The following is a 27129-nucleotide window of genomic DNA, read 5'->3' as shown; positions in this document are numbered from 1 at the left end:
AACAGAAAATAAACAAGGGAACAATGGCTTTGAATGACCACACTGGACCAAATGGACTTAACAGATATATTCAGAACATTTCTTCCTAAAGCAGCGGAATATACATTCTTTCCAGGGCACATGAACGTTCTCCAGAGTAGATCACACAGTGGGACACATATCAACCTCAACAAGTACAAAAAGACAAGATCATCCATGCATATTTTCAGATGACACGGTATGAAACACGAAATCAACCACAAGAAAAATTTGGAAAGGTAAAAATATTTAGAGAGTAAAGAACATCCTACTAAAAAAATGACTGGGTTAACCAAGAAGTTAAAGAGGAAATTAAAAGTACATGGAAGCCAATGAAAATGATATACCACAGCCCAAAACTCTGGGACACAGCAAAGGCATAATATATATATATATATATATATTCTATATAATATACATATATATATATAATATACATATATATACATATTATATGCATATGTATATATGCTATGCATATATATAAATATATAATATATATTTATATATATAAATATATAATATATATATTTATAATATATAAATATATAGGCCTATAGTATATAGCAATCCAGGCCTTCCTAAAGACGAAAAAAAGGTCTCAGATACACAACCCAATCTTACATGTTAAAGAGCTAGAAAAAGAACAGCAAATAAAACCCCATCCAGCAGAAGACAGGAAATAACAAAGGTCAGAGCAGAAATTAATGAATTGAACCAAACAAAACAAACAACAACAACAAAAACAACAATTAAAAAACAAGTAGAACAGATCAATGAAACCAGACGTGGTTCTTGAAAGAATTAACAAAATGATAAACCCTAGCAGTTTGATCAAAAGAAAAAGGAAAGGACCCAAATAAATGAAATCAAGAATGAAAAGAGGAGAGATCACAACCAACACAGCAGAAATACAAAACAATAATAAGAGAATATTATGAGCAATTATATGCCAATAAAATGGGCAATCTGGAAGAAATGGACAAATCTAGAAACATATACACTACCAAAACTGAATAGGAAGAAATAGAAAATTTGAACAGACCCCTAACCAGTAAGAAACCGAATTAGTAATCAAAATCTCCCAAAAAACAAGAGTCTAGGGCCAGATGGATTTCCAAGGGAATTCTACCAAACATTTAAGGAAGAGTAACAACCTATTCTCTTGAAGCTGTTCCAAAAAATAGAAAATGTAAGGAAAGCTTCCAAACTTTCTATGAAGCCAACATTACCTTGATTATAAACCCAGACAAAGACCCACTAAAAAGGAGAACTATAGACCTATTTCTCTGATGAACATAGATGTGAAAGTCCTCAACAAGATATAGCCAACCATATCCAGCAATACATTAAAAAATTATTCACCACGACCAAGTGGGATTTATACCTGGGAGGCAGGGCTGGTTCAGTATCAGCCAAAACAATTAATGTGATTCATCATATCAATAAAAGAAAGGACAAGAACCACATTGATCCTCTCAATAGGTGCAGAGAGAGCATTTGACAAAGTACAGCATCCTTTCTTTATAAAAACCTTCAAGAAAGTAGGGATAGAAGGATCATACCTCCAGATCATAAAAGCCTATATAAAGACCCAATACTAATATCATCCTCAATGGGGAAAAACTGAGAGCTTTCCCCCTAAGGTCAGGAACAAGACAGGGAGGTCCACTCCCACCACTGTTATTCAACATATTATTGGAAGCCTTAGCATCAGCAATCAGACAACACAAAGAAATAAAAGGCATCCAAACTGGCCAGGAGGAGGTCAAACTTTCACTCTTCGCAGATGACATGATACTCCATATGGAAAACCCAAAAGATTCCACCAAAAACTGCGAGAACTGATCCATGAATTCAGCAAAGTCACAAGATTTAAAATTAGTGCACAGAAATCGGTTGCATTCCTATACACCAATATTGAAGCAACAGAAAGAGCTTTCAAGGAATTAATCCCATTTATAATTGAACCAAAAACCATAAAGTACCTAGGAATAAATATTAACAAAAAACCTCCCAAAATCTAAACAAAAACAACCTATACACTGAAAACTATAGAAAGCTTATGAAAGAAATTGAAGAGGACACAAAAAAATGGAAAAAGATTCCATGCTCCTGGATAGGAAGAACAAATATTGTTAAAATGTCAATACTACCCAAAGTAATCTACATATTCAATGCAATACCTATCAAAATAATGTCAGCATTCTTCACAGAGCTAGAACAAAAAATCCTAAAATTTGTATGGAACTAGAAAAGACCCCAAATAGCCAAAGCAATCTTTAAAAAGAAAACCAAAGCAGAAGACATCACAATACCAGACTTCAAGATGTATTACAAAGCCATAATTATCAAGACAGTATGTTACTGGCACAAGAACAGACACTCAGATCAATGGAACAGAATAGAGAACCCAGAAATGGACCCACAAACATATGGCCAACTAATCTTTGACAAAGCAGATAAGAATATCCAATGGAATAAAGACAGTCTCTTCAGCAAGTGGTACTGGGAAAACTGGACAGCGACATTCAGAAAAATAAACCTGAACCACTTTGTTACACCATACACAAAAATAAACTCAAAATGGGGTGAAAGGACCTAAATGTAAGACAGGAAGCCATGAAAATCCTTGTGGAGCAAGCAGGCAAAAGCCTTTTTGACCTGTGCTGCAGCAACTTCTTACTCAACACGTCTCCAGAGGCAAGGGAAACAAAAGCAAAAATGAACTACTGGGACCTCATCAAAATAAAAAGCTTCTGCACAGCGAAGGACACAATCAGCAAAACTAAAACGTGACCAACAGAATAGGAGAAGATATTTGCAATGACATATCACATAAAGGGTTAGTATCCAAAATCTATAAAGAACTTACCAACTCAGCACCCAAAAAATAAATAATCCAGTGAAGAAGAATGGGCAAAAGACATGAATAGACACTTCTCCAAAGAAGACATCCGATGGCCAACCTACACATGAAAAAATGCTCAATATCACTCATCATCAGGAAAGTACAAATCAAAACCACAATGAGATACCACATCACACCTGTCAGAATGGCTAACATTAACCACTCAGGCAACAATAGGTGTTGGCAAGGATGCAGAGGAAGAGGATCTCTTTACACTGCTGGTGGGAATGCAAACTGGTACAGCCACTCTGGAAAACAGCATGGAGGTTCCTCAAAAATTAAAAATAGAACTACCCTACGACCAGGCAATTGCACTACTAGGTATTTATCCAAGGGATACAGGTGTGCTGTTTTGAATGGACCCATGAACCCCAATGTTTATAGCAGCACTATCAACAATAGCCAAAGTATGGAACGAGCCCAAATGTCCATCGATGGATGAATGGATGAAGAAGATTTGGGGCATATATATATATATATATATATATATATACACACACACACACACATACATACATACATGGAGTATTTGGGGGATATATATATATGGAGTATTACTCAGCAATCAAAAAGAATGAAATCTTGCCATTTGCAACTACATGGATGGAACTAGAGGATATTATGCTAAGTGAAATTAGTCAGAGGAAGACAAATATCACATGATTTCACTCATATGCGGACTTTAAGATACAAAACAGATGAACATAAGGGCAAGGAAGCAAAAATAATATAAAAACAGGGAGGAGGACAAAACATAAGAGACTCATAAATATGGAGAACAAACAGAGGGTTACTGGAGGGGTTGTGGGGGGGGGATGGGCTAAATGGGTAAGGGGCGTTAAGGAATTTATTCCTGAAATCATTGTTGCACTATATGATAACTGATTTGGATGTAAATTTAAAAAATAAATTAAATACAATGGTAAAAAAATGATTACAATACTGTAATATAATACAAAGTAGTAATGAAAATACAAAATATAAAAAAAACTAAACTAATAACCTGCACTTTCTTTTGAAAACTTTCATGGCTGGTGTGATGGAGACAAGAGAGAGGAACATTATTGTGTAGGATGACTTCCACTATCATAATGGAATCACTGCTATCTATTGGCTTAATGGAATCTTTTTTTTTTTTCCATGAAACTTTAACGGATCCTATGCAATGATCTAGATTGAAGCAAGGCATTCCTAAGTTTACTCCTGTATGGAAAAGCAAAGTACTGTCCACACGTGCTTTGAAGTGACAAAAAATATGCTAGTGGCAGTTGTGGGGACTTTCAAACATCCCAAAAATCACTTTCTGCCAAACGCCATGGTCTGAGAGCAAACAGTGAGCTTGGGAGACTATCACCCCACAATCCTGCAGCATGTGCATGCATGCCAGACAGAACAATTGGTTCAGTTGTGATCATGTGATGTTTGGCGTCATGTACTACTTTTATTGTAAGACATCACTTGTTTTTTAAGTTAAAATTTATTAGAAATGTTTGCTTGTCTTGCGGAACACTCGCAGAACAAGTTATTCGCAATCCAAGGTTTTGCTGTATAGGGAAGAGGAAAGCGATGGAGAGACAACATCCTGTACTGTGGCAGGCAGCATGGACAAATGCCAGAGGAAGAAAGGTAGGTCATAGCCCAGAAAAAGCAGGAAGATGAGTGTCAGTGAGGGGTGTGTTTGGGGAAGTGGTAATTAAATTTGGATAAGTAAGATTTAGGACGGACTAGTAGGTTCCTGAGCAGGGAAATAACATAGTCAAAAGGGGTTGCTACGATTTGAACGTGGTGTCCCCCGCCTGCAAAACTGACATGTTGAAATTCTAACCTCAAAGGTGAAATATTAGGAGGTTGGGCCTTTGGGAGGTGCTTTTTCCTCATGAATAGGATCAGTGGCCTGGTAAAAGAAGCTCCAGAAGCATCCCTTGCCTCTTCCACCTTGTGAAGACCCGGTGAGAAGGAGTCTGCTATGAACCAGTAAGAGGGCCCTCACTTTACAATGCTGTGCCATGGTCCTGGACTTCCAAGCCTCCAGAACTATGAGACACAAATTTCTGTTGTGTATAAACTACCCAAACTGTGGTATTTTGCTATAATAGCCTGAATGGACTGACAGTAGTATTTTAGAAAGATCTGATTTTTCCCTTTAAAGGGCTGAGAAGGTAGATCAGTGATTAGAAGAGATTGTAAGTAAAAGTGTATGTTATTTGAATTGAGCAGAAAAATATGTACTGAGATGTTAGCACTGGAACTTAAAAAGAGGATAATTAGAAATATTTAAGAAAGAAAAAAGATTTGGTGATACTATATAAACAATAGAAGGGCTACTGATTACTCTTATATTTTAGTTTGAGGGATAGGAAAAATGAAGATGATATTATCTAAAATAGGATAGTTTGGGGGTGCCTGGGTGGATTAGTCAGTTAAGTGTCTGACTTTGGTTCAGGTCATGATCTCATGGTTCATGTGTTCGAGCCCCATGTTGGGCTCTGTGCTGATAGCTCTGAGCCTGGAGCCTCCTGCAGATTCTATGTCTCCCTCTCTCTCTGCCTCTCCCCCACTCACTCTCTGTCTCTGTCTGTCTCTCTAAAAAATAAATAAATAAAAAATTTTAAATGGGATAGTTTGTGAGGGAAAATAAGCAGCAGGGAAGAACATAAATTGAAAAGGTGTTATATATTTTAATTTATTTATAGGATGTAAGGGGAGAACATATTATTCACAAATTCAGAATTTTTTCCCTATTACTAGACTTTTTTTCAAGCTCTATTTCCACATTTTGTTTCTTCCTTTTCTAATCATTCTTTCTACACGTGAACTTCCATTAATCAAGCAAGTGCTATTTAACAATTTCTCTCCATTCCCTCAACTCCTGAAAAACATCAACCAACCTTTTGTAAAGCTTGCCATGTGTTTATGATACTCAAACACTGTGTTCAAAAATGGTGACTCAACCAAATGGTACATTTTATTATACTGATCGATTTATACATGGTTTGCTGAATGTATCGATGTTGTAGGCATTTTGGCCAACATGATTTGTTAAAATCCTCTCAGCAAAGTGCTGTTACAATGACCATCCTCTGGGACTTGGGAATAGCCTTATTATACAGAACTTAATGTTATACACTAATGGCATTTATTAGAATGGAATTCTATATATATTATTACTTCCGACATCAGCCTGGCTTTTTTAGTCTCCTCACAGCATGAGACTTTAGTAATTATGCTAATGTTAGCTGATTCATGAGGACAACTTCCTAAAGTGCACTTAATTAACTTGGAGATTTTGTAAACAGCTGTACATGTAGGTTCTGCAAATTGTAGGGATATGTCAATCTGACATGTGTACAGTCTGCCTTCCTAACCTCATCACTTTTTACTAAAGCTGAAAACAATGAGAAGCTGAGATCTGGAAACTTTATTTTTTTTTAAATTTTTTTAATGCTTATTTTTGAGACAGAGAGAGACAAAGCATGAACGGGGGAGGGTCAGAGAGAGAGGGAGACACAGAATCTGAAGCAGGCTCCAGGCTCTGAGCTGTCAGCACAGAGCCCGATGCGGGGCTCAAACTCACAGACCATAAGATCATGACCTGAGCCGAAGTCAGACGCTCAACCGACTGAGCCACCCAGGCGCCTCGAGATCTGGCTCCTTTAGAAGCAAACGCTTGAGGAAGATTCTGAGAAACATCACTTTAGCCTACCTGAAGATGGGGATGATTGGATTCCTCCAGTCTGAGTCTGTGGAGCCAGATGAGTTAGGCAGACTGTTGCCTTTTAAGTTGGTATGAGGGAAAATATTCAAGTTTGTTTCTTTAGCAAAGGGAATGAGTTTTCCAACATGTCGCTACAATATGATATTTCCCCGTGGGTTTGTTAGTACTACTGACCAATATTGCTCCTCAGGGGACTTTTCTGCAAGTCAGATTTCACATCCACAGACTCCGTTATCTCTGCTTCCCTTCAATTCCAACTGCTGGATTGACATGATATTTGAATGACTCATCATCCTTGCTTGAATGGAAATCACCTGATGTTTTATTTTCGACATTTTATTGAAATCTCATAATCCCCTACAAGTGAGAAATAACAGTACCATGCAAGACTTTCACACACACACACACACACACACACACACACACACACACTGAAGAGAAAAGGTAAGTGAATCACTTCAGGGCCAATCCCAAGCTAATCAAAATGGAGGAAGAAACATCATCAAGAAAGAATGGAAGAGAAAAAAACCTTACTACATAAAATTAGGAGAAATACCAATTGCACAAAGCTAATGACAATGGAGAATAGGGATGGTTTTGAAATAATCTTCTTATTACTACTGCATAAGATCACACTCTCACATAAGTTCTAGAAACTAAGCCAGGGATTTGTCTATGGATTCTCAGGGGTCCTGGCAAGGTCTTTTCCCCTCATTAATTTAAGCTACAATCCTGGGTACCATCTCTTTGGGAATTAGCTAGATTACATCTAAAGATAATCAAACACTTATTGTTTAGCCTTTTCTTTAACTTCAATCATCAGAACTTCTTCCCCAGCCTCTGTAGAAGGAGCCATACTGATGATGAGTGATTGACGAGTAGTTCCTCTGGGTAAAGCTGCCCTTCTAATTGACTGGGGCATTTCTTCTGCTGTAACAGAATTTGCTCTACATTCGGAGCTGTCCTGTGTTTTCTCTACTGGTTCTCTTCCTTTATCTTCATATTCTCTTCCTTTACCCTCTCCTTCTTTGGAGTTTTCACTTTTTTCCTGGAAGAAGTAGTTACAAAAAGTTGGTTTTGAAATCATAATCAAGGACATTGGAGTCTTATGATTAATATTCAATGGCTAAGGATCACCACCAAGACAAAGACTGTCTGAATTAAGTTAATGTGGGAATCATGTCTGCCTTGCATTCTACTATCATTTGACAGCTTTGTGATGTGCTGAAGAAGGAGGCTGAGCTGTCACATTTGATAGTGTAATTCTGGAGTGCATTTTTGTCCCTGACAAGGAATTCTCTTCCTATTGGTCCTCATGCTCACTGAACTATTAGACTTAGTGCTTAGGACTCTTTGCTTTAAAAATATGTACTTATTTATTTTATGAAGATGAAATTTTAAATATTTATTTTCTAATAAAAAAGTATTAACCAAATGCCATAAAAATACTACAGAAAGTATGGTTTTCCTGTTGCATAAGCTCATGGGAGAACCTCAGGGAGAAACTCATATCTCTTTCCTCATACAGTCTTATTCGTCCCACGGGTGGTTGAGCTATATGGTTTTAGAAACTATTATGCTTAGTATCATCTGTAGAAGTTTCATAGTAAAAAAACATACTATGCTCTGTGCTGATATTTGGGGTCAGTTTAAGAGAGGCTCTTACTAGGTATGAATGGCACATATACAGTTGAGAAACTTACTTAACATGTTGACACATATTTCTTTACCATGTAAGTCTTTTACCCAGATTATTATGTTTTTTAATTTTTTAAAAAGTTTTATTTAGGGGCGCCTGGGTGGCGCAGTCGGTTAAGCGTCCGACTTCAGCCAGGTCACGATCTCGCGGTCCGTGAGTTCGAGCCCCGCGTCGGGCTCTGGGCTGATGGCTCAGAGCCTGGAGCCTGTTTCCGATTCTGTGTCTCCCTCTCTCTCTGTCCCTCCCCCGTTCATGCTCTGTCTCTCTCTGTCCCAAAAATAAATAAACGTTGAAAAAAAAATTAAAAAAAAAAGTTTTATTTATTTTGAGAGAGAGAGTGAGAGCACAAGCACATGAGCAGGGTAAGGGCAAAGAGAGGGACAGAGAGAGAGGGAGAGAGAGAGAATCTCAAGAGGCTCTGCACTGTCAGTGCAGAGCCAGATACGGGGTTGGAACTCATGAACCTTTACAGAGATTATTATTTCTATGCTGATTTGGCTTACACTGTATCCCTAATTTTCACCATAGTGCTTCTCTGTGAAAAGGAAGAGGCAAGTTTTAGTCTCTTGAGTGTGACTGGTTTATAATATTTGCTTTACCAATTTTCTGCAAGATCCAGTCAGCCATTTCTTACAGTTTAAGAGATAACATGACTAGATTCAGAAAACCTGCATCCCTGCTCTGTTTTTCAATAGCTGCCCCATAGACTTATTATAAGAATCAAAGAAATATGAAAATAAAGACAGAAAAACTGTAACATTTGAGTATCTTGACATTTCTAGGAATTGGGAGGCAGATCAGTATAGGACTACAAGTGTGAATACCTGAGTAATAGTTTTCACTCTGTCACTTTTTGTGAACTTATCCAAATAAATTGAGCTGTTTCTTCATCTATAACATGAAGGGTTTGGGTAAAATCTGTGAAATTATTTCTGGGTTTAAACATTTGTGATATATAAGTGATTGAATATTTGTGAAAGTGGCTCATTGGTAAAATGTGCTATATATTTATAGGTGTATATGTATGTTTATACATAAACAATTGATTCTCATTATTCCTGGTAGTTTTGTTCTATACAGCTGCCACAAACACAGAATTAGCAAATACTGAACCATTGCTCCTAGGGGTAATGCAGGATTTGGTTCGTATGAGGCTCTGGCCACATTTTTGTCAAAAAATCAATACGTAACCTTGTTTTATGAGTATTTCTGTTTAGGGACATTTATTTAATATATATTGTTGATTCATTTTATTGAACTCATGCCCAACAGCACTATAACTCATGCTTGAATGAAGCTTATCTAACACATGTCTTTTGTCTGTAAGGCATATCAGAAATTTTTGTGCTTAGGATCACTAGACAGAGCTTCAGCACTATGCACCGCAAAAATGAGGAAAACATAGCACTTAAATAGATCATGAAAATCACTTGTTTACAGTGTGAGAACTGAAATAAGAAGGTAGAGTTGTCTTCTTGCTCAACTTCAGCTGGGGACATGTGCATTGGGCAACTTAAATTTTTCACTACTCTGCACATATGTATGTTTGCAAATGACCACATGGAGTATTGATTTTGGGATTACAAAGAAATTTCAGCAAATAAGCAGATTTGTGAATATATAGAATATATAGATAATGAGAGTTGAATGTTTGTATATACATATATATTAAAACCATCTGTAATAAACTGTGAGGATTAAATGTAATGAAATATGAGGATATAGTTTAGACAATAATAAGTGCTATAAATAAAGTAGTAATTATTCACATTAGATGCATCCAAACTGTCCCAGTATTTGAAATGGAATTAGAGTAGGAGCTTGTCTGGGTATACTTAGTTCAATGATCTGTTACAGCCCTCAATTCACTCTGCCTCATTACCTGGATGGTTTGTTCCCTCTTCATTTTGAGTAGTCTTGTAAGACCTGCTTTTCCTGTGCCTCCCAGGAGAGCTTTAAACATTTTGGGTGTCTTTTGTTTTGGTTGGAAGAGAAAAGCAAGTCCTTTTCTTGGAGGGGATTCCTCTGTGCCTGGAGCCTTCTTCTTTAGAAGCACACTGTGGATGGAAGAGAAAGGCTATTTTAGATAGTACCGTAAAAGTTCTGGAAAAACCTACCAGATACTGTCTTGTCTCCTAATCTGTGAAGTTTTCAATGGATATCTGCATAAACAATTGTTTGTTGAATGTTTCTTATGGAGAAAGTTGATCACTGCCATCATAATATAGTTCTCCTCTTAGATATTACAGTGTAAAACCAACTCTAATTTTTTTTAAGCTTATTTATTTTGAATGGGGGGGACGGGCAAGGGAGAGAGAGAGAGAGAGAGAGAGAGAGAGACTCTTAAGCAGGCCCTGTGCTGTCAGTGCAGAGCCCAACATGGGGCTCAATCCCATGAACCTGTGAGACTGTGAACTGAGCTGAAATCAAGAGATGCTAGACCTACTGAACCACCCAGGTGCCCTTCTAATGAGGTTTTAAAGGTTGTACCTGGCTTTCTTCATGAGGAGCTTTTCAGAATCTGGATAATGCACTAGAATTTCTTGGAGGGTCTTTTTGTCCAGAGTTAAAAGATTGGCAAATCCATGGGCTATCACATTGGCAGTTCGACGGTTTCCTCCTCTTGCTGCTAGAAGGCTGTAGATAGAAAGGTGAATGTTTGCCACCAGTTTCACTCTCCTTTCATCAAGATCTTTTAAAAAATGGATTTACACTGCTTCAGAGAGGTGAAGGTGAGAGTTCAGGTGTTTGTGTGGAAGAAGTAAGGTGTGGTGGTGATGGAAGTGGCAACAGTTTTCAACATGTTTTGTCTATACCTCCCACTTCAAATGAAGGATTTGTAGCCATCAGTGCCCCATGAGATTCTCCCTCCCAGATTCCAGAGGCACAAACTCCTGTTGAACTGGGTATCTTCTGTTTGCTCCTCCAGATTCACTTTTCATCCTTCCCAATCCTCTCTGCTCCCCAGAAAGCTGACCTCTGGAGGTCTGCCCTCTGACTTGCATCTGAGTTCAGCCAATGGGAAATAGCAGTAGGAAGTTGGAAAACAGGAGGAGTGTGGTGTTGGAGCATTTATTCCACTGTTCATTCCTTGCCAGAGCTTATGTTAGCAGTAACTATAGTTCTCCACCAACATCCACAGCTCCTGACATGTGGCCATCTTCTAGAAGTATGATTCTCTATAGCTCTGTCTTGGTTCTGGTAATGTACCCTCCTCTTGCCCCCTTCAGGCCTAGCTGCAGAAAAACTTCTTTGCTGTTGCTAGCTCCAGGATGCAACACCATCCCTTGTTGGATATACTGATGTTTCTCCCAATTTCCTTCTATTGACTTTTGTCAATAGTTCCTTTTTAAAGTCTTCTTCATTACCTTGTTTGAGTGTACTTTCTGTTTTCTGCCTGGGTTCTGTCTGATATAGATCTGACATCAAATCTTAATGGTGCCCTGGTTATATCTGGTAAATCCAATCTCTTCTCCTAGTTAACATTCAAATCGTCTTGGTTCTCAGTATTGTAACCTCTCTGTAGTATAGTCCTTCACATATAACTTCCCGTTAGGAGTGTCAGTGAATTCTGGGCTTTATATCTCTCAGAGACATAGCTGGGCATTTTGTATTTGAGAAGTGATGAACAAATAGTTGGTGAATAAAAGAATACATGAATGAATAAAAAAATGGGTAAAATTATATCATTCACCAATAATCTGGAAAATAAGGGTTGGTATTTAAAACAAGACAGGAAAAACACATTTAAATGCTTTAAAAACACTACAGGCTTTGCACTGCAAAGATAACACAATAGATTTAATCTCTTGGAGTCAATCAGTTAGGAAAAAATAGTTGTGGTTTTATCATTTGTGTGTGTGTGTGAGAGAGAGACAGAGAGAGAAGGCTCACATTAATAAAAACACAATCTTTAGGGGTAGAAAGGACAGAGAAAGCAACTTGGCAATAAAAATATTCATATTTCCACAGCCCTGCCTTTGGGGGCAATAATGCATGAGAACTTGCATGGGTCCTATGTCTGAAGATTTGTATTAGATAATGTGTGATTCTCTGACAATTGCAGAAAAAGGAACGTTCCACTGCCTGTTAATAAGATAAAAAACTAACATAGGTTTCAGAAGTTGTCACTTTTATTCTTAGTATAAAAAAAAGCTGAAGAAATTGGAAACCAATAACATTTCTTGGATCTATCAGAGAACTGAGGTTGCAGGGTAAATTCTCCTCCAAATCTGGAGAGATAGGTGAATCCAGACAGCCACAGCCAGATCTACTTACCTGGAACAGAAGTCCTGGAGCTGAAACTGCTACAAAAATTTAAATGGTACTTTTTATAAACTACTAGGTTGACAGTGGATAATCAAGAAACTCTTGGGGGGTCACAATTATGGGGACTAATACCTGGGTTTAATCCTTGAGGAACCCCACCATGTTCTCATGGTTAAGAGCCAAGAAAGATCTGCTTGTGGCTCTGGCAGTAGAAGAGGATGATTAATCATCTTAAAATATACCCAGAGCTCATTTGTTCTCTACAACAAAGGGCTGCTATCTAGGGGAAAAGACTACCAGAGCCTTATCCCACCCAAAGGAAAAGTGTTTCTCCCACCCCAGACCCCTCTAGCCTTCCTGTCTTATTACCTAAGGTGGGTAGCAAGCTAAGAAACACTTGTAAAGGTCACATCCTGGGAACATAGATCCACTACAAGACTGAGATTTAATTATAAGATTATAGATTCCCCCCATATCTTATCATTGTACTAATGGGGCTCTTGTATATTAACAGTGGATTATAGCTGCAGGATGCAGACTTTCTCTGAGGAGGTGTACTTAGGGAAAGCCAAAGTCAAAAGGTGGGGATGGAAACAAGGGCATTTTAGAAAAATTTGGTAGCTCTGGCACTTAGAGCTACAGCAAATATTAAATACAGTCCAACTCCTAGTCAGATTAACATAAAACATCATGCTAAAGACATATCTACCTCAGTTCCAGTTACTAATTACATCATGTACAGCTTCCAACAAAAAATTATGAACCACACTAAGAACACAAGAAAACCACAGCCTAAAGAGACAAAGAAAGCATGAGGACCAGAGTGGGATATGACAAAGATACTGGAATTCTCAGAGAATTTAAAATGACTATGATTAATATGTTAAGGGATCTAATGGAAAAATTAGACATCATTTAAGAATAGATGGGAAATGTAAGCAGAGAGATGGAAATTCTAAGATAAATTCAAAGGAAATATTAGAAATCAAAAACACTGTAACATAAATGAAGAATGACTTTGATGGGCTCATTAGTGGACTGCATGGGGCCAAGAAAATAACAGGTAAGTTTGAAGATAGGTCAGTAGAAAGTTCCCAAACAAAAATGCAAAGAGAAAAAAAAAAAAGAAAAAAAACAAGCTCCCCTCCTGCCCTGAACATCAAAAACTGTAGGATAATTTCAAAAAGTATAAATATATATGTATCTTTTGTGTATACATATACATAAGATATATACAAAAGCATGCACCATCCTCTAATATTAGAAAAAATATTTGAAGTAACTATGGCCAAGAAGTTTCCAAAATTAAGTACAGACACCAAAATGCAGATCCAGAAAGCTCAGAGAATAACAAGCATGATAAATACCACCCTCCTTACATCCTACACATATCAAATTCAAATTGTGATAAACCAAAGATAAAGAGAAAATCTTGAAAAGAGACAGAGGGGGAAAACATCCTGCCTATTGTAGTATAAACCCTGATAGTTGTGTTTTATTCCTTATTTTGTAATGCAAGTGCTTGACCTAAGCTTGATTGCTATTTCAATGATGATCTCAAACACATTGCCAGCCACCCAACGATATAGAGTCAGACTGCCTTCCCTTACTGAGGTTCCTTTGTTTTAGAGATCTTGGTGAATTTTGATAACTGACAATTGGGCCACTTGTTTCTTTCTCTTCCCACACTTTAAATTCCTGGTCTTGTGTATGTATGTATGTATGTATGTATGTATGTATTTATTATTTCTTTTTATACTTCATTTCTTTTTTTTTAAATTTACATCCAAGTTAGTTATCATATAGTGCAACAATGATTTCAGGAGTAGATTCCTTAATGTCCCTTACCCATTGAGCCCATCCCCCCTCCCACACCCCTCTAGCAACCCTCTGTTTGTTCTTTATATTTAAGACTCTCTTATGTTTTGTCCTCCTCCCTGTTTTTATATTTATTTTTTCTTCCCTTCCTTTATGTTCATCTGTTTTGTCTCTTAAAGTCCTCATTTGAGTGAAGTCATATGATATTTATTTTTCTCTGACTAATTTCGTTTAGCATAATACCCTCTAGTTCCATCCACGTAGTTGCAAATGGCAAGATTTCATTCTTTTTGATTGCTGAGTAATACTCCATTGTATATATATACCACATCTTTTTTATCCATTCATCCGTTGTTGGACATTTGGGCTCTTTCCTTACTTGGGCTATGGTCGATAGTGTTGCTATAAACATTGGGGTGCATGTGCCTGTTCAAAACAGCATACCTGTATCCCCTGGATAAATACCAGGTAGTACAATGTGGGGTAGTTCTATTTCAAATTTTTTGAGGAACCTCCATGCTGTTTTCCAGAGTGGCTGTACCAGTTTGCATTCCCACCAGCAGTGCAAAAGAGATCCTCTTTCTCTGCATCCTCGCCAACACCTGTTGTTGCCTGAGTTGTTAATGTTAGCCATTCTGACAGGTGTGAGGTGGTATCTCATTGTGGTTTTGATATGTATTTCCCTGATGATGAGTGATGCTGAGCATTTTTTCATGTGTCGGTTGGCCATTGGATGTCTTCTTTGGAGAAGTGTCTATTCATGTCTTTTGCCCATTTCTTCACTGGATTATTTGTTTTTTGGGTGTTGAGTTTGGTAAGTTCTTTATAGATTTTGGATACTAACCCTTTATGTGATATGTCATTGCAAATATCTTCTCCTATTCTGTTGGTCACGTTTTAGTTTTGCTGATTGTGTCCTTCGCTGTGCAGAAGCTTTTTATTTTGATGAGGTCCCAGTAGTTCATTTTTGCTTTTGTTTCCCTTGCCTCTGGAGACGTGTTGAGTAAGAAGTTGCTGCAGCACAGGTCAAAAAGGCTTTTGCCTGCTTGCTCCACGAGGATTTTCATGGCTTCCTGTTTTATATTTACGTCTTTCATCCATTTTGAGTTTATTTTCCTGCTCTTATGTCTTAAATTCACCATTAGTGAGCTCACAAAATCCTAGGCCTCCATTCTCAACCCCAATAAAAGTAGAACCCCAGGCCCATACACTCTCCCTCTCTCTATCTGCAACCTCACTGTGTGGCCCCAGGTGTGCTGTGTAATTTTCCAGGTCTTGTAAGTAATAAATCTTATTTTTTCAAAGTTTCCTCTGGTTGTTGTTGAAGAGCATTTACAGTCTTTTTTTTTAATGTTTATTTATTTTTGAGAGAGAGAGAGAGAGAGACTGAGAGCACTCAAGTGGGGGAGGGGCAGAGAGAGACAGAAACACAGAATCCGAAGCAGGTTCCAGGCTCTAAACTGGTATCTCTAAGCCCACGTGGGGCCCAAACCCATGTACCATGAGATCATGACCTGAGCCAAAGGTGGATGCCTATCCAACTGAGCCACTCAGGAGCCACTCACAGTATTTAAAAAAAAAAAATGTTTATTTATTTTTGGAGATGGACCGAGACAGAGAGTGGGGGAGAGGTAGAGAGAGGGAGACATAAAATCTGAAGCAGGCACCAGGCTTTGAGGTGTCAGCACAAAGCCCCATGTGGGGCTCGAACTCATGAACTGTGATATCATGACCTTAGCCGAAGTTGGATGCTTTAACCAATTGAACCACCCAGGCTCCCCTGGGGAGCTTTTTAAAAAGTTTTAAAAGTTTTTATTTATTTATTTATTTTGAGAGAGACAGAGCACTGTGAAATCATGACTTGAGCCAAAATCAAGAGTCAGGTGCTTAACTGACTGAACCACCCAGATGCCCTGCATCTTACAATCTTAATAAAAACTACAAGGGCCAGTCCAGCCACATTGGTTATTCATAGGTTTAGACAGGCACAAAACACCTATAAGAGGAACAAGGATAAGAACCAGCAGACTTTTCATGAGAAGCCACACAAATAAAAAGAGAGTGAAATACAGTGTTGAAGTTCCTAACAGATTAGATCATAATTGTTTTTACCACAAAGAAGAAATTATAATTATGTGACATGATATAGGTTAGCTAATGCAATAGTGGTTATCATATCGCAACATAAATGAATTTTTAAAACCAACATGTTTTATCCCTAAAACTTACACAATATTAAATGCCAATTATATCTCAATAAAAATAAAAACAGTAATAAAAAAGAAAGAAGCAAAAGCAGCAACTTAGAATTCTATGTACATGGAAATTATCCTTCCAAAGTGAAAAAGAGACAAAGATTTTCTTAGAAAATCAAAAGCAGAGGGGCTTCAACATTAGTTCACCTACTCTGCAAAAAACGTTAAAAAGAAGTTCTGCAGGAAGAAAGAAAATGATATCGTTAGAAACTCAGGTCTACATCAAAACTGGAAGGACACTGGGAAAAGAATAGAGGTAAAATCAAACTAAAATCTTAGTTTTTCTTATTATTAATTGATCTAAAAGATAACTTTAAATAATGAAATAATGATGCATTAGGTGATTATAGTATATGGATAAGTGAAATGAATGACATTAATGCCTTAAGGACTGGTAGGGAAGAATTGGGGATATTGTGTAAGGTTCCTGCTCTGCAGTTAGTGTTCTGTGAAGGGAGACTTAGATTAGTTTAAATTGTATATTGCAAGCTGTATATTGAAAAGAAGTATAATTGATATGCTAAGAAAGGAGAGAAAATCAAATCATGGAAAAAGCTCACTTAAACCCAGAGAAGACAATCTCAAGCTATTCCAAAAAATAGAAAGGGAAGGAAAACTTCCAGACTCATTCTATGAAGCCAGTATTACTTTGATTCCTTACTTTGCTAAGATACTAGCAAATCGAATTCAACAGCTTATAAAAAGAATTATTCACCATGATCAAGGGGATTCATTCCTGGGATGCAGGGCTGGTTCAACATTCGCAAATCAATCAACGTGATACATCACATTAATAAAAGAAAAGATAAGAACCATATGATCCTGTCAATCGATGCAGAAAAAGCATTTGACAAAATTCAGCATCCTTTCTTTTTTATTTAAATTTTTTTTTCAACGTTTTTTTATTTTTGGGACAGAGAGAGACAGAGCATGAATGGGGGAGGGGCAGAGAGAGAGGGAGACACAGAACCGGAAACAGGCTCCAGGCTCTGAGCCATCAGCCCAGAGCCCGACGCGGGGCTCGAACTCACGGACCGCGAGATCGTGACCTGGCTGAAGTCGGACGCTTAACCGACTGCGCCACCCAGGCGCCCCTAGCATCCTTTCTTAATAAAAACCCTCGAGAAAGTCGGGATAGAAGGAACATAGTTAAACATCATAAAAGCCATTTATGAAAATCCCACAGCTAACATCATCCTCAATGGGGAAAAACTGAGAGCTTTTTCCCTGAGATCAGGAACACTGTCCACTCTCACTGCTGTTGTTTAACATAATGTTGGAAGTTCTAGCATCAGCAATCAGACAACAAAAGGAAATCAAAGGCATCAAAATTGGCACAGATGAAGTTAAGCTTTCACTTTTTGCAGATGACATGACATTATGCATGGAAAATCCAATAGACTCCACCAAAAGTCTGCTAGAACTTATACATGAATTCAGCAAAGTCACAGGATACAAAATCAATGTACAGAAATCAGTTGCATTCTTATACACTAATAATGAAGCAACAGAAAGACAAATAAAGAAACTGATCCCATTCACAATTGCACCACGAAGCATAAAATACCTAGGGATAAATCTAACTAAAGATGTACAAGATCTGTATGCTGAAAAGTATAGAAAGCTTATGAAGGAAATTGAAGAAGATATAAAGAAATGGAAAAACATTCCGTGCTCATGGGTTGGAAGAATAAATATTGTCAAAATGTCAATACTACCCAAAGCTATCTACACATTCAATGCAATCCCAATCAAAATTGCACCAGCATTCTTCTCGAAGCTAGAACAAGCCATCCTAAAATTCATATGGAACCACAAAAAGCCCCGAATAGCCAAAGTAATTTTGAAGAAGAAGACCAAAGCAGGAGGCATCACAATTCCAGACTTTAGCCTCTACTACAAAGCTGTCATCATCAAGACAGCATGGTATTGGCACAAAAACAGACACATAGACCAATGGATTAGAATAGAAACCCCAGAACCAAACCCACAAAAGTATGGCCAACTCATCTTTGACAAAGCAGGAAAGAATATCCAATGGAAAAAAGACAGTCTCTTTAACAAATGGTGCTGGGAGAACTGGACAGCAACATGCAGAAGATTGAAACTAGACCACTTTCTCACACCATTCACAAAAATAAACTCAAAATGGATAAAGGACCTGAATGTGAGACAGGAAACCATCAAAACCCTAGAGGAGAAAGCAGGAAAAGACCTCTCTGACCTCAGCCGTAGCAATTTCTTACTTGACACATCCCCAAAGGCAAGGGAATTAAAAGCAAAAATGAACTCTTGGGACCTCATGAAGATGAAAAGCTTCTGCACAGCAAAGGAAACAATCAATAAAACTAAAAGGCAACCAACGGAATGGGAAAAGATATTTGCAAATGACATATTGGACAAAGGGCTAGTATCCAAAATCTATAAAGAGCTCACCAAACTCCACACCCGAAAAACAAATAATCCAGTGAAGAAATGGGGAGAAAACATGAATAGACACTTCTCTAAAGAAGACATCCGGATGGCCAACAATCACATGAAAAGATGCTCAACATCTCTCCTCATCAGGGAAATACAAATCAAACCACACTCAGATATCACCTCATGCCAGTCAGAGTGGCCAAAATGAACAAATCAGGAGACTATAGATGCTGGCGAGGATGTGGAGAAACGGGAACCCTCTTGCACTGTTGGTGGGAATGCAAACTGGTGCAGCCGCTCTGGAAAACTGTGGAGGTTCCTCAAAAAATTAAAAATAGACCTCCCCTATGACCCAGCAGTAGCACTGCTAGGAATTTACCCAAGGGATCCAGGAGTGCTGATGCATAGGGGCACTTGTACCCCAATGTTTATAGCAGCACTCTCAACAATAGCCAAATTATGGAAAGAGCCTAAATGTCCATCAACTGATGAATGGATAAAGAAAATGTGGTTTATATACACAATGGAATACTACGTGGCAATGAGAAAAAATGAAATATGGCCTTTTGTAGCAACGTGGATGGAACTGGAGAGTGTAATGCTAAGTGAAATAAGCCATACAGAGAAAGACAGATACCATATGGTTTCACTCTTATGTGGATCCTGAGAAACTTAACAGAAACCCATGGGGGAGGGGAAGGAAAAAAAAGAGGTTAGAGTGGAAGAGAGCCAAAGAATAAAAGACTCTTAAAAACTGACAACAAACTGAGGGTTGATGGGGGGTGGGCGGGAGGGGAGGGTGGGTGATGGGTATTGAAGACAGCACCTTTTGGGATGAGCACTGGGTGTTGTATGGAAGCCAATTTGACAATAAATTTCATATATTAAAAAGAAATAAATGAAGTCAGACAAAAACAAAACAAAAAAAATAAAACAAAAAATAAAACCAGAGAAGGCAGAAAAAGAAGAGGAAGAAAACCTAATGCTAGGCCACCTTAAGGCATCAAACAGGGTCTGTTACCTGAACTTATTAAACTTAGATCCAGAACTGGAATCATTCCCCCAAGACCCAAAGTATATATTTGGAATCCATAAATGTTGCCTATGTTAATGCCTACTTACTTTGTCCAATTTTTAAAAAATTTCTTGTTCCACGGCAAAAAAACACTTTCTTTAGTCCTTTCCTGAGGCTCTCCCCAAGACAAACTCCGCCTTCATCTTTTTTTTTTTTTTTAAGGAAGAGAGATGAATTTTACCTTTGTCTGTCTATCTATCTATCTATCTATCTATTCATCCAATTTCATATCTTATCTTCTTACCTGTCTCTCTACGAAATGGATGTTGGTATTTGAAGGACAATGAGAGAATGAGCCTGTTTCATTCATGTTCCTGTCTCCTTGTGCACAGGGTAATCCAGTAGTTAGGCAGGGCGAGATGGCACTGGGGAGCTTAATTTGGTTCTGAGAATGGCTCTGTGTGTGTCAGACAATGAGAGCAGAATGGAAATAACATATTTAAATGTCAGGTTATTTTGAGATTTCTCAAGCTTTAATTAAACTTGCCTACAGGTTACACGTTTAGAGTGCTTGATGAGTTTTTGAACGGAAGAAATAGTCTGTTTGCCAGATGGATTTTGCCCAAACTCTCTCAGCAACGTTTAAAATAGCATCTTTTTTTTTTTCCTCTTCTGTCCACAAAATGCTTCTCTAGCATTCCACCAATGGAAAGTTTCATGCATTAAATAGCTTAGTAAGAAGATACCTAAATATTCCTGACCCCATACAGAGTTTCTGGAAGCATGTGCTATAGGACAAATAGTTGAGGTTAATGGTAGATGTCCACAGGTAAAAAAAAATAGCGAACAGAGCAATGGCTCAGGAAAGAAAGAAATGGATTCTAATTCTAGATCCACCTCTGTGTGCTGTGACCTTAGACAATAACTTAAGGACCTTTTTGATTTTTACTCCAATAAATGTAACTATTAAGCATGTACCACGTATTCAGTACAGTGAGATAAAGTAGAGCAAAGAAGAATTATTAAAACCTGGTATTTGTGGAAAGAATATAGACTTTGGAACCAGATAATGTTAGCATTTATTGCATGTATTTCTAAGCAGTTTACTTAATCACTCTTTTAGGAAACAAGGCCATCTTTTATTACCCAGTATAGGTATATAATTATTTTCAAGGAGAAATAGGTGCTTATAGACTCCTGATATTTAATTATAAGAAGCTGCTATTAGGTAAAATTCCTGGCTGAGAAATTTTAAACCCTGATTTGTGGTATGTAACTGTAAAAAGTAATAATAACATTTTATTACTTGGAGTTCTCCAGAAAAAAACACAGAACAAATAGAATATTTATAGATATATATAAAAGGATATTTATTATAGGAATTGTTAATGAAGGCTGACAAGTCCTACAATCTGCCATCTGCAAGCTGGAGAACAAGGAAAGTTGGTGGTGTAATTCCATCCGAGTCCAATGGACTGAGAAGGGGAGAAGGGAGAAGGAAGCCTATTGCGTAAATCCAGGTCTGGATCTGAAAGCCCAAGAACCAAGGGTGTTGATAGCTGATGTCTAGGGCAGGAGAAGATGGATGTGTCAGCTCAAGCAGAGAGTGCAAATTAGCCTTTTATTCATCTTTTTGTTCTATTTAGTACCTCAACTGATGGGATGATCCCACCTGCATTGGTGAGGCTGACCTTCTTTACTCAGTCTATTCAATGCTAATCTCTTTCCCAAATACCTTCAGAAGTAATGTTTTATGAGCTATCTGGGCATCCCTTAGTCCGGTCAAGTTGATACATAAAATTAACCACCACAGTACTAGAAGTACTATATATAGTTCTAGTGTGCGGATAAGTGAGTGAAATCAGTTGTGTGAATGTCAGAGAGACAATGTATATTCAGGATGAGAGGACCTATATGTGCAAAACCCTTAAATGTCAGGAATAAATAGCAACATGGAGATAATATATGTGTGTACATATGTGTGTACATATGCATATACATATATGCATATTATGCACATATAATATACATATATGTAATGCATATATATGTGATATGTATAAATCACAAAGAGCTAGAATATTCATATGGTCCCTAGTCAGTCAATCATTCTCAGTTGTTTTCCAGGGTTGCCACATATGGCATCATAAATTGTGCTCTGCATACATAGACTATGTGACTGGAACTCCCTGGAGTTGTGTAGTGCACAGCCTGCACAGCCCTTTTTAGCAGAGTTAGCGTATCAAGAAAGCCCTCACACAGATAAGGAGAACACATAAATTGAGCATAAATTGAATGGAAGAACAAAAGAAAAACAAGAATGGAGACATAAAATGGGATTCATAGAAAAATGTAAACTTTGCTGTAACAGTGCTTCAAACTTGACTTTAAGTCTTTTATGCCATAAAAGTGGATTAATTTTTAGCTTTAGGACAGATAAAAATATCTCCTGAAGGGCTTAGTAGAGAGACCACTTGAAAATGGTGGACACCAGTCCCAAAAATAAATAAAAACGTTGAAAAAAAAATTTAAGAAAAAAAAAAAAAAAACTCTGTCCCAAAAATAAATAAAAACGTTGAAAAAAAAATTAAAAAATTAAAAAAAAAAAAAGAAAATGGTGGACACCATCTTCATTTTCTTAATGATAGATGCAAATACAAGTTTGTTAAACTGTGATACAGTCCTCAATAAGGCCATGTCACTCCAAAGTCCAGTTCAGTAAGAATAATTCTGTAGCAGGGAAAGGGGCATGCAGATACCCTGCTTTCTCTTTGTTGTACCTACGATATCCAGAGAACAAATAATCCCTCTTAAACATTGCCTTTCTCAGCTGGGCTTTTGATAAATAGTGTTTTTGTATGAGCTTGGGAGGCCAATCATGCAGGAGAATGTAAGGAATCATTGTATAAATTGAAAAGAAAAAAAAAGAAATTAGAGATAAATTAGGAGTGTGTAAAAATAGTATACTCCATAATGAGCTGGATACTAAACTAAGTTCGGGGGCTATAAAGATGATTAACATCTGCCCATAAAATGTTTATAATCTAGAAGTGGGATAAGTATGAGTGAGGGTTGTCAGACTAGCAAATATTAATAATAATATTACTAGCTAATGTTTTTGAGTGCTTACTATGAGTCAGGTATTTTTCTAAGTTCTTTTTTTATGTATTAATGCATATAATGCTTTCCAATGTAATGGATAGTTATATATCATTATTAATCTGTTTTGACTGATGAAGAAATGAAATCTCAGCTGAGTACCTTCCTCAGAGTCACACAGCTCATAAGTTGTGGAGTTGGGATGCAAACCCAGACATATTTCTTTTTTTTTCCCAATGTTTATGTATTTTGAGAGAGAGTGAGGGAGAGCACATGTGTGAGTGGGGGAGGGGCAGAGAATGAGGAGAGAGAGAATCCCAAGCAGACTCCATGCTGACAGTGAGCGCAGAGCTTGATCCCATAGTGAGATCATGACCTGAGCCAAAATCAAGAGCTGGACACTTAACTAAGCCACCCAGGCATCCCCCACACAGATTTTTTTTAAACAGATATATGCAATTCAAAATGACAAATGCTTTAAATGTAAAAAATGAGAATGATTCCTAAAATAAAAATATTTCTAGTTTAAGAGCATTTTTTCCCATATATAATAATTTCATAGAATAGAAATAAAACTAACTCTGACTACTGTCAATGGAAAGAGTACCACATCCAATGCTGAGTAAGAGATTAAAATTTCAAATATCTGTTCTCATTAAGCAAATTTCCAAGTGGATTATATTTAGAGGGTAGGAGGTTAGATCACCCATGTAGCCTTTTTCTGAGATACTCTTTTATCCTTTTCAGTGTCATTGGAAAACACTTTGTTGCTTGAACATTTTTATGACTTCACTAAAAATAAATTCTAACAAAACTTTTGTAGGTGAGCAAATATCAGAAGATGTTCTAGTATCACCTCTGCCCAGGCTGCTTGCTCTTTGTGGCTACTTTGATCTTCATAAAACTACTGCAAGGCAAACACATGTTAACCTAGAATTTTTTTTTCTTTTGTAAAATACTTTGAGAAAAATCTGTATGTGTGGATTTTCATCAGAGTTAGAGAGTTTAGATTTCACAGATAGAAAACAGGTAGTCTCTTCTACCCCAGAAGGTGTTGATAATAGAGTTGAACTGGCCTCAGAGGAAGTGGATGAACAATGAAGAATCTAGGTAAAAATCCTAAGGATGTGGGGAGGAAAGAAAGAATAACATGTACATTTTATTCCATACCCTGTTTACTTTCATATCTGTTCAAGTGCCTAGGGTAATACTCTGCATTGATACTCTAACTCAAAAACGCCCTATCAAGCAAACTAGAAAGTAGCTTGTTTAAGGGTTTCTTTGAAGTCAAAATAGCTAACAATGACATATATTGATGACCATGTCAATCTGGTGAAGCACATTCTTACTTCTACTTCCTGACATAGAAACTTAGGTCCAGAATCAGTGAAGTGACTTATTCAAAAACAAATATGAGTTTCATTATTGAAACTCAAATGTAAGACTAGAGCTGACTTTAATCAAGAGACCTTTTCTTTATACATGAACTCTAGTGCTGCTAATGAAGTCTTCATTATTTTAATGACACATATTTTCCCATGGACATTAGGAAAAATAAGAGAAGAAGCCAATCAGGCTGGCATTATAAGCTATGTGCCAAAGTCTGACTATCAGAATCTTTATTCTTTTCCTACTGTTCCAAATGGTGGTAAGGAACCTCGATTTTCATAGAATTAAAGACATGGGACAAAGTTTCTTTAAGAGGCATCCTTATGATATTTGAATACATTTTTAAATAATGGTACTGATAATATAGTTGTTCACAGGAATATTGTGAAACTTACATGAGGTTTTCTTTTTGCTATAAGCAAAAAGGTATTACACAATCAAAAGAGATGATCTACAAAAGGATATAATGAAAATGCAAATATGTATTTAAAAATTTTTTTAATGCTTATTTATTTTTGAGAGAGAGAGAGAGAGCAGGAGAGGGGAGGAGAGAGAAGGAGACACAGAATCTGAAGCAGGCTCCAGGATCTGAGCTGTCAGCACAAAGCCAGACTCAGGGCTTGAACTCATGAGTCGTGAGATCATGACCTGAGTCAAAGTCAGATGCTTGACTGACAGCCACCCAGGTGCCCCACAAATATGTATTTTTAACACAGGTTGTGTTTACAAGTTTGAGATAGGAAAAATATAGAAATGAAGAATTTTTTTTCTCAATTAATCAAGATTTCTTACCCTTGCTCATAAGTCTAATGTAACTAACTCTTTCTGTCTTTAGGAAAGGGGTTGAGGGAGGGGGAAGGCATAACAGAATTATTCTCATGAAAAGTAAGAATATGGAATTAACATAGTCCAAAAGAACTAGGAGTCTCCCTTGGTATTCCCATTTAAAAAACTGAGTGTTCAGGGGCACCTGAGTGGCCCAGTCGGTTGTGTCCAACTTCAGCTCAGGTCATGATCTTGTGGTTTGTGAATTCGAGCCCCACATCAGGCTCTGTACTGACAGTGTGAAGCCTGCTTGGGATTCTCTCTCTCTCCCTCTCTCTCTCTGCCCCTCCCCCACTTGCATGCCGTCTCTCTCTCTCAAAATAAATAAATAGATTTAAAAACCGAGTGTTCAGGAGAAAGAAGCAAACATGGTTTACAGGGAAAAAGAGGCTTAAAATTATTTTTCAAATTTTTTGGCTTTTTCACAATGATATAAATATCAAAAAGGAGTCCTCAGAATGGGTGATTTGACTAATAAAACTAGTGAAACATCAGAATTTACATATTTTAAATGAAAACCACACTATCTAAAATGTATAAGAATGTATCAATGCCTAAATTCTACTCAATAACTCAATGATGGAAAAAGGATAGTGAAGAAAAAAAGAAATATGGAAGGTAAATAAATGACTATATTTATGAAAATAAATAGGTCCATAGAAAATTAATTCATTTAGAAAATATTTCTTATGGACCTATTATTTTCCAGGCACTATTTAGAGAAATGCAAATTAAAACAACCTATTAAAATGCCAAACCAATGAGAATAATAAAGTAACGTCAGGGATGCTACGGAAAAATAGCTATACATTTCATGTTGAATTGTAAATTGATTCAATTTTTCTGGAAAATAATCTGCTCATATATTAGAAGAGTTATAGAAATGTTTCTACGTTTTGACCTAGTTATCTCACTTTTGGGAATAAACCTCAAAGAAATAAAAGCAAAGTAATTTTATAAAGATAAACATAGCAGTGCTATTCTTAATAATAAAAACTGACTAAAAGGGTACAAGGCTGAATATGCATATTCATGACAAAAATGGATGTGTATTAGTACATTTGCAAAGATAGATAATTACATTCACTTATTTATTGAATAACTATTTATTAGGTACTATGTGGGCCAGGAACTGCCCTAAAGGCTGGGAATTGAGTACAGAGCAAAACAAATGTGGTGTATACTATTATTCCTGGGATATCCCTATGCCTTTGTGCAATTTAGAAAAATGTAGCTTCTCTGGGAACATGAAGTCCTATGGGTGCAAAGCTTTGCCAGAAAAATGCCCCCATTTGCAAAGTAACGGGTATCCATGCATGCGGAAGAGCACAATAGCAGGGATCATGAGTTGGGAGTGGACTATGGTCCCTCACTGGACATCTTGATGCAGAGCACAACAGGCATAGCCGTGCATAGCAGTCCTGGTGCTTACAAGTCAGTGAGGAAGAAAGACATCAAAGAAATAAATGCACCAATGAGGACATAATTACAAAGATAACTTCTCAGAAGAGAGGAATATAGCCTGACCAGAGCATATAGCAAGGAGAACTGGAAAGTCTCTATTATGGAGAATCTAGGAAGTTTGGAAAGAAGTTGAGACTAAGTAAAGGAGGTGGGAAAAGTGTCCAGACAAAGGTAACAGGATGTGCATAAAACTCCCCATGGCTGTACAGCATGTGGCATATTCAGGGAACT

At 37.3% G+C, this 27129-nt stretch overlaps 1 protein-coding gene across 1 annotated transcript in view; it reads right to left on the bottom strand.

Moving 5' to 3' along the window:
• Window positions 1-7431: 7431 nt before the first annotated feature.
• The window catches only part of CNGB3 (cyclic nucleotide gated channel subunit beta 3), a 148217-nt gene continuing 128519 nt past the window's right edge, over window positions 7432-27129 (bottom strand). Inside the window, exons 16-18 of the mRNA XM_030304334.1 lie at window positions 10834-10980; window positions 10226-10400; window positions 7432-7692 (exon numbers count right to left, since the gene is read on the bottom strand). Coding sequence (XP_030160194.1) covers window positions 7432-7692; window positions 10226-10400; window positions 10834-10980 — 583 coding nt within the window. The remainder of the gene's footprint in view (window positions 7693-10225; window positions 10401-10833; window positions 10981-27129) is intronic.

The sequence above is a fragment of the Lynx canadensis genome, chromosome F2 (assembly GCF_007474595.2).
Source record: "Lynx canadensis isolate LIC74 chromosome F2, mLynCan4.pri.v2, whole genome shotgun sequence".
Taxonomy (NCBI): domain Eukaryota; kingdom Metazoa; phylum Chordata; class Mammalia; order Carnivora; family Felidae; genus Lynx; species Lynx canadensis.
This window is presented reverse-complemented; position numbering and strand designations above follow the sequence as displayed.